General features: G+C 41.4%; 1 protein-coding gene across 1 annotated transcript in view; it reads right to left on the bottom strand.

The window, feature by feature from the left end:
* The window catches only part of map1a.L (microtubule associated protein 1A L homeolog), an 85376-nt gene that overhangs the window by 16056 nt on the left and 60453 nt on the right, over positions 1-8867 (bottom strand). The window contains exons 3-4 of the mRNA XM_018253149.2: positions 958-1040; positions 32-172 (exon numbers count right to left, since the gene is read on the bottom strand). Coding sequence (XP_018108638.2) covers positions 32-172; positions 958-1040 — 224 coding nt within the window. The remainder of the gene's footprint in view (positions 1-31; positions 173-957; positions 1041-8867) is intronic.

Genomic DNA, 8867 nt, shown 5'->3' with positions numbered 1-8867 from the left:
ATATGTATAACATGAATAGCATATAACTTACCTCTGGATCACTGAACACCTCCTCAAATCTCTGATATGTAAAAGTGCCAGTCTGTAGGATCAAATCACCTTCCTGTTCAGCGCTCTGGCCACTCAGAATGAAAAGCTTGTGTGCAGAAGAGCCTGTTATCAAGGAGCGTACCTATGAGTACAGGAAACAAGACTATTAGCAACACAAACTATTAGCAAAATTGTACTTTAATGGTTAAATATATGCAATTCATTATTCAGTCCATTACCAAAACTGTCCTAAGTTAAGCTAAATAGTTTTTTGTTTTCTAACTTGTAGGTGACTGTTCTCCAATGTTAATAAATGCATCCCTTAGAGTGTAGCAATGCAGCAGGCAGTAAGTCATATCTGCCAATAAGAACAACAGCCACTGTACTCGTATTCTGTATGTCCCTTATGTCTGACAAGACAGATGCAATTACTGTACAGTTTACTATAAACACATAGTACTGAACCAAAAACAATCTGTTTGTGGCCTATAGTGTTGCATGAATCATACTTGTATAGGAGAATTGAAGGTTAAAATACTTGGGGTGCCAATAATACACATGTGCAACTCCAAGATAGTATAAAGGATATTTGGAAAATGGATCAAACATGGTGGCAAAGTAAATACAGAACAGCAGGCCCCTGTGATTTTTATGTAAGAGGCACACCAACCTGAGCCACAAGGTTAGTCATTTACTTACTGGGGAAACCCAACATATTGCCATCCTACAGCATTTTAACCTGTAGTTCTCCTTCGGTAATGAAATCTGCAAGAACCAGGTGTATTACTATGTAAAAAAAATAAAAAAATAAAAACTATTTCTATATTGAGGATTTATTTCCTGTTTTGGTCTGGTGAATGTATCTCTTGATTTGATATCTGGTATCTATTATCTATTAGGAGATAGATGTCAGTAGAATAAACGTACCTCGTGTGCAATGCTGTCGGCATTGGGGTTCACCAGTACTACAGTCTCAAGGACATCACTTCGGTGCTGAAGAGTCCTTTGCCCTGGGAAGGTAAGAACACATTTGTAGAGTCAGGCAAACTACAGGCAAAGCAGCTGATCGTGTTTGCTACAAATTAACCACTATAAGTAATATTTGTATTTCCATCAGGTATTTATTGATATAGTATCCATACAGTTGCTGTTGGTATCAAATCAGTCCAATTCACACTGCTGTTACTGTAATTCAGATGGTAATGTCTGCTTCACACAATTCTTCCAGCCAGTAATACATAACAGCAGTTGCGTGCATAACAATAAGGCCCACTATTTCTGAATCATACCTATTAGTTCACTGCCACATTTTCCCCATGATCTCAGCAGTGTTCTAGAGCAGCAAATGATTGGTTTCATCTCAATAGTTATTATTTGCTTTAATTTTAAAAGTTAACTTAAAGGAGACTTAACCCTAAAAATGAATAGGGCTAAAAATGCCATGTTTTATATACTGAACTTATTGCACCAGCCTAAATTTTCAGCATCTCAATAGCAGCAATGATCCAGGACTTCAAACTTGTCACAGGGGGTCACCATCTTGGAAAGTGTCTGCGACACTCACATGCTCAGTGGGCTCTGAGCAGCTGTTGAGAAGCTAAGCTTAGGGGTTGTCACAAATTATCAAGCAAAAAATGAGGTTGTCCTGTAATATAAGCTGATGCTACAGGGCTGATTATTAAATTCTGATGCTAATTGCACTGGTTTCTGTGCTGCCATGTATTAATTATCTGTATTAATGATATTTATCTGTATTAATTGCAACATTTCTATTCTATGTGTACTGTATATTGTGTGTGGGTCCCTAAGCTCAGTAACTGACAGCAACACAGAGCATGTGCAGTAACTCAGCAGAAAAGAAGATGGGGAGCTACTGGGGCATCTTTGGAGACACAGATCTTTACTGCTAAAGGGCTGTGGCTGCCTTGGGCTGGTACAGAAGCCTAAAACATAATGTACAACATTTCTACCTACTTCTTTAGTTAGGCTTTAGTTCTCCTTTAAAGGTGAACCACCCCTTTAATGCCAATGTTACTAATAGAGAAGAAATATAACTACAGTATATAAGAAGCCTGTATTTTGTTCCAGAAAAATGGCAACCCTCTGTGGGACCCAGTTGCAGGTAGCAAACCCAGAAAAAATATAATATATTTAAATTTAGAATATTTTCTTTGAAAAAAAAAAATCTTACAATCAGACCTGATTTTTTATTGAAACTAAATATATGTTTCTATCACTTTTCTTTATGTCACAAATGCAGTTCAAATCAATCTTCATCACCTGCTTATTCCTAATAATAGACCCCTACACCATAAAAGATACAGCGGATAATTCCAATTGTAAAATATATTATAAGTATTGTTAAAATATAGTGTAAGTCAGGGAGGATAATAAGCATATATACAAGTCCAGTTATAAAAACATACATAAAAATCACTTGGTAGGTTTGGACCAATTCAACATTAATTCAGAATAGGTGTATATACCTGTATGTAATCTAACCAGCTGACCTTAGGCTTTCTGCTTTCATACAGGCCGCCTGGCCACAGATATCTATTCTGTCTCTATAAGTGATGTATGGTGTAAGGCCTGATGTTAACAGCCCACCAACCACTATAAAGCCACAAGTCAGACCCAATCAGATGTTTGTTTTAATTGTTCTACCTTTTGGTGGCTGAAAGAAGCTGATTGTGCGTGTGTACATTTGCCCAGTATAGTATAAAAAAAAAAATAGCCCTAGGAACTCTTAGGACTAAATGCAGTAATGTACTGTCGATGGACTGGGCCCCTACAAAAAATCCACATTGGGGGGCCTGGCCCTTGATTCACTGTCCTTCCTGCTGCACCCGCTCGCGATCCGGGCCCTCTTGTACCCCGCCCCTCCAGGGACTGCAGGGTCTGCTCTGTGTTAATTACACCACTGATTAAATGGCACATTGGTACACACCAATTCATAGTACAGTGAATAACAGCATCAAATAGCATACTGGCCTACATAATAAAATTGCACAGTAACTCCCACCATCCAGCACTGGATTTGCAAATGAGGTGTCCCTAGACGAGCCACTGTGCCACTTCCCCCAATGCGAGTGTTCGCAAGATAACAACATATAAGTTCCAGTTAGCTCCAGTCCTCTGCTCCCCCTGTAACTCTGATATGGGTGTCCTGTAGGAACCCAGAAATATAGATGTGGCTGGGCGGCATGCCACCCCTAAAAATATGCCACTCTAGGCCCAGGCCTTGCCACAAATCCTTCCTAGCATTTAATTGCATCATGATAACCAGTACATGGCACTCAAAAACCAAGCACTACATGTCTGGCTGACCCACCAACATTAAATGACACAGTGACTCCCAGCATTAAAGGGCACAGTGACTCTCAGCATTAAATGGCACAGTGACTCCCAGCATTTAAGGGCACAGTGATGCGCATCTAACAGAACACTGGAACATTCAATTGTACACAGACCCCTAGTATTTAAGGGCACATTGAACCAGAGCATTGAATGGTGTAACAGATCCCTGTTACCCTAGCCCAGGTTATCATATCACTGCTGCTTGTCTACAGATTCTGCAATGCAGCTCCAAATGCTACTCCAGAGCTACAGGAGCCAGATGAGGCAGTTTACTCAAGAGCCTCCTTTGTGTACCCCACCACATAAGAGTGCCACAACAGAATGTATAGGTTAAATAATACCAAGATGAATGTAAGACCTTTATTTCATTTAGGGATACTGGGCAATTCTGCCACAGACCGGCAAATCTAACCTTTAAGAAAATGAAACTAAAGGCAACTATCTGCCCTGTAAACATTGATTTTCCATCCTCCTTTAACGTATTCAACTGCTTCCACTATATCCAGTCGCAACATGCATTGAGGCATTGAATAATTTTCGTAATTCGCCTCACTTAATGGTTTCCTCTTTATAGTGCATAGGATTGCATTCTAGTACCTAAAAAAACAATCAAAGCTAATTAGAGCTTATATGGATCAGCGAGTATAATGTGGAGTGAAGCATGTGCTGCCATTTTGGTACAGCAAAGCACAACAACCACAAAAAAAACAGGAAGATTTTCAGCATCAACATTACCGCATTCATCCCGGTTTAGTTCAACGAAATTGTAGGAAATTTCACAGCATTTAAAAAGTTAAAGATAATGCAATCACCATAATACACTTGCCATGATGCCATAAAACCTACGGAGGCAGCTGTGAATTTATCTGAATGATATGCCTACAGGTGCGGATGAAATCATCTATCATCATGTTGCTGTGAAACTCACAGAGGCAGGTGTAAATTGTTGTGAAATTGCCATGTAATTATTAGAAATGCATTGTATATGGCCATTGTATATGGTCACCTCCCTCTTTCCCCTTTAAGAATGTTTTTTCCAATTTGACTCTTTCATGCCTCTTTCAAGTCAGTAGTGTTCTTGTACAACCTACAAGTATTGTTCCGTGTCTTCCAGTCAATACTGAGTGCTGATTTGTGGAGTTAGTCCTCCTAGACGGTTGTGTAGTCTTTTGACATTTCCCTGTCTGGGAAGACACAGGCTTTCAACTCTCCACCCAGATGTTTATAATTCTTGTGCGTAGATCCACTCCAGTAATATGGAGTTCTGATACAGTTCTGATGAAGTTTATGTTCCAATGGGTCAAAGTTTCTTGTTGTTTGCGCAGGAGTACATAGGAAAGAGTTTTGTGACAGTGAGTGGTGGTAACCAAACAACACCACCCACCGGCCACACACAATGACGTTCTAACATCTTTGCCTCAGTACATCAAAGCAATTCAAACCTCTAGTCAATGATTTTCATTATGTATTATTTTTTCATTTGCAGCTCCAGTCATATAACTTGGAATATATACATCTGCCTCAATAGGTCTTACGGCACCACAGTGATTGTATTATAGATATAGATATTGCCTAGTGTAACCCAGCTGGGTGATAATTGACTCTAATGGACTACCAGTCACTTGAATGGGAAACGCAGTGCAACACAGGTATGAGCAGTGGCGTAAATAGATATTACTGGGCCCCACAGTAAATTATTTTTCAGGCTCCCAAAATGTCTAGAGGTTTGCCTGTTTTATCAATATTTATTGAAATTGTATATTAATTAGGTTCTTGTCGTGTCCCTATACTTCCTGGGCCCCCTGCAGTCACAGGGTCTGCTTCCTATGTAGTTACAACCCTGGGTATGAGCAATTTTCTTTCTGGAGAAAAATTTTGCATCACACCTGCACTGCCAAGCATTTCTCATTCAGGTGAATAGACAGTAATGAAGTTTTTTAATTGGCTATAAAACAAAAGGCTGAATAGAACCAGATGTGATATTAAGGCTTAGGGGAGCCACCTTTCCTAGACATTCTTGCCGGACAGATTTAAAAGTTGCTGGGTAATACTGTCAGGGGAGCTGGGCAATGGCTCAATGTAGACAGGGATTGAGCATGTTATGGTTGATCTATCAAGTTAGCGAGAGCTGCTGTGCATTGTGGCACATTAGAAGCCAGAGGGGCAAATTTGTGGGTAGAACAATGGGTTTATAACATTGACATTTCTTATATATATGCTTTTGTGCATACTGAAGGGAGCAGAGATATTTTTGGGCATGGTCTTATTGTATGAAAGGTGGAGCAAACAATAGCCCAAGTCTTAAGGTGGCCATACACGGGCCGATAAAAGCTGCCGACAGACTGTGTCGGCAGCTTATTGGCCCGTGTATGGGGCCCCCCAACGGGCTTCACCGATCGAGATCTGGCCGAAAGTCGGCCAGATCTCGATCGGATGGGACAGAAAATCCCATTGGATCGCGGCCGCATCTATTCGTTGATGCGGTCCCGCGATCTGACCGCCCGTTTGGGCATCGTTAGGATCCGATCGTTGGGCCCTAGGGCCCACGATCGGATCAGCCCGATATTGGCGATGTTACCAAACGAGCGGATCTCTCCATGTATGGCCACCTTTAGTCAAGGTATAGGAAGGCCGGCACTTCTCAGATGTATATCCATATCAAGCCTTAGTTGAGCGACCATTCTCAATTAAATCCATGGAAACACTATAATCTCTATAGCAACACCTGAATGATGGCACACTATCTTGGGGAGGGGGGAAGTGTACAGCGAAAGCACCATTCCTGAATCTCACTGGTGAAACTGGGACAAATTGCATAAATAAAGCTAACTGTCCAAGGGGGCTGATGTCATGCATAATGTTCCCACTAAACCTAATTCACTTGGAAATAAGCTCTGTCTCATGAAAGGATAGTCATTCAAATACTATTGGGTTCTAAATCCCTTTCAGCCTCCCTCGCTATAACCCCTTTCTGTGCCTGATGGGTGCAGTGCAAAGTGGTAAATCCATGAAAATAAATATTTACATTTAACCCAAAAATATACATTAGTCTTTTCAATTTATAGAATCTAGAATTCTGATATTTAACATGAGCAGTTAAATGCAGTGCCATAATAGACAGGCACAATGAAGAAGGGAAGATGCATTCCAAAACACAAATGCAATTTCTTGGTTTCCATGGTACAGGAATAGCTCAGTTAATTAACCTACTGACTGACATTGAGTTAGATGCCGGGTAATCTGATTTAAAAGGACGATAAAGCTTAAAACCACATTGCTCAAATAGGGAAAAGCTCAATAAACACAGAGAAAGGTAAATGTTTCTACAGGTTGACTGCATTCAAGTGGGAGAAAGAATTACCCTGTAATCTGTAAATGAGAGAAGATATTGTCAATTTCTTGCTAAGTACTACAGGCACAGAAAAAAAATCCCCTTTGGCCCTTCCAGCAGAAATTACTACATTTTACTTGTCCATTTAAGAAACACAATGTTTATACTGTTTTCATACACATGCTTTTTTAAAATGCTGTGGTAGGATTTGTATAACAGAGGACATGAATATTAAATGATATGCTTGTTACTACTGAAGTTGAGGCTCAAAACCAGCCGTGGCCTCCTCTGTACTAAAGGGTTCTCATGCATGTCCTGCAAAGCTCAGAGGCCCGGATTTGTGGAAAGGCCACCTGGACTCAGGCCTAGGGCGGCAGGATTTTAGGGGGCGGCATGCTGCCCAACCACACCCACATTGGTTCAAAAACACTGGGGATGCGCAGAAGATACAGTAATTTTGTAAATTTCCCGTGCCCAATTCACATTGCTCTGGTCCCGATTATGAAAATTTGCATGAATAAGGGGGGGGGGGTGCTCGGGCGACAAGCGGCAGTGGGCCTAGGGGCGCCCGCTATGTAAATCCGGCCCTGCTCAGAGATGTATTGTCAAATTTGACCTGAGTTCTGTGGGGCTTCCTAGTGGTTCCTAGGGTTCTATGGGCAGATTCACTAAAGGGCAGATTCACTAAAGGGCGAAGTGGCTAATGCTAGCGACTTTTTGCCAGCGTTGCCACCCGCAGGGACATCACCAGTTCACTAACAGGCGCCAATTCGCTAGCGAACGTGACCATAGCTAGCGTTCAATCTCACTCTATCGCCAGGCGACTTCTCGCTCTGTAGAACAATCATTACTTCACATATTCACTAGTGCGGATTTTACTGAATGTTACCTCTTTCACCAAATTTGACTTCGCAACCTCAGACCAGGCGAAGTGCTTACGAGAAGCAAGATCTTCCTCAATCTTCTTTCACTTACATCATATCCTGTGTGCTGAAAATGCATTAAAGGAGAATTCAACCCTTAGTTTAAAAAACTCCACCCCCTACCCTGGGTAGACCCCTCCCCCCAGCCTACCTGCCACCCCGGTCAAATGCGCCTAATTTTTTACTCACCCCTCCATGCAGATTCTATACTTGGAGTTCACGGCAGCCATCTTTATCTTCTCCGGTAATCTTCGTGTATTGATGGCATTTTCAGCGCACGCGCAGTTGTTCAGGGATTAAAAAATTTACTCCAACTGTGCATGCGCTAAAACTTCCGAAAAAGAACGAACAAAGAAGATGGCTGCCGTGAACTCTGATGCCAGAATCTGCACGGAGCAGTGAGTAAAAAATTAGGGGCATTTGCCGGGGGGGGGGGCAGGTAGGCTGGGGGGGAGGAGGGAGGGGGATCTACCCAGGGTAGGGGGGAGGGTTTTTTTTATTACGGGTTGAATTCTCCTTTAAAGTTCAAATAACGCTGGTGACTTTTCCTTTTTTAAGTGGGTAACCGGTTTTCCTTACTTTTTGGGGTAACCAGTTTTCTCCACACATTTTATAACATACAGTATGGAACATTTATTTTACAGTGGGCTCATGTGTAGGGCATTATATTAACTCTCTTGTCTTTATTAAAGGGATACTGTCATGGGAAAAAACATTTTTTTTCAAAATGAATCGGCTAATAGTGCTGCTCCAGCAGAATTTTGCGCTAAAATCCATTTCTCAAAAGAGCAAACAGATTTTTTTATATTCAATTTTGAAATCTGACATGGGGCTAAACATATTGTCAATTTCCAAGCTGCCCCAAGTCATGTGACTTGTACTCTGATAAACTTAAATCAATCTTTACTGCTGTACTGCAAGTTGGAGTGATATCACCCCCCTCCCTTTACCACCCCCCCAGCAGCCAAACAAAAGAACAATGGGAAGGTAACCAGATAGCAGCTCCCTAACACAAGATAACAGCTGCCTGGTAGATCTAAGAACAACACACAATAGTAAAAACCCATGTCCCACTGAGACACATTCAGTTACATTGAGAAGGAAAAACAGCAGCCTGCCAGAAAGCATTTCTCTCCTAAAGTGCAGGCACAAGTCACATGACCAGGGGCAGCTGGGAAATTGACAAAATGTCTAGCCCCATGTCAGATTTCAAAATTGAATATAAA

This window comes from Xenopus laevis, chromosome 3L, assembly GCF_017654675.1.
Source record: "Xenopus laevis strain J_2021 chromosome 3L, Xenopus_laevis_v10.1, whole genome shotgun sequence".
Lineage (NCBI taxonomy): Eukaryota > Metazoa > Chordata > Amphibia > Anura > Pipidae > Xenopus > Xenopus laevis.
This window is presented reverse-complemented; position numbering and strand designations above follow the sequence as displayed.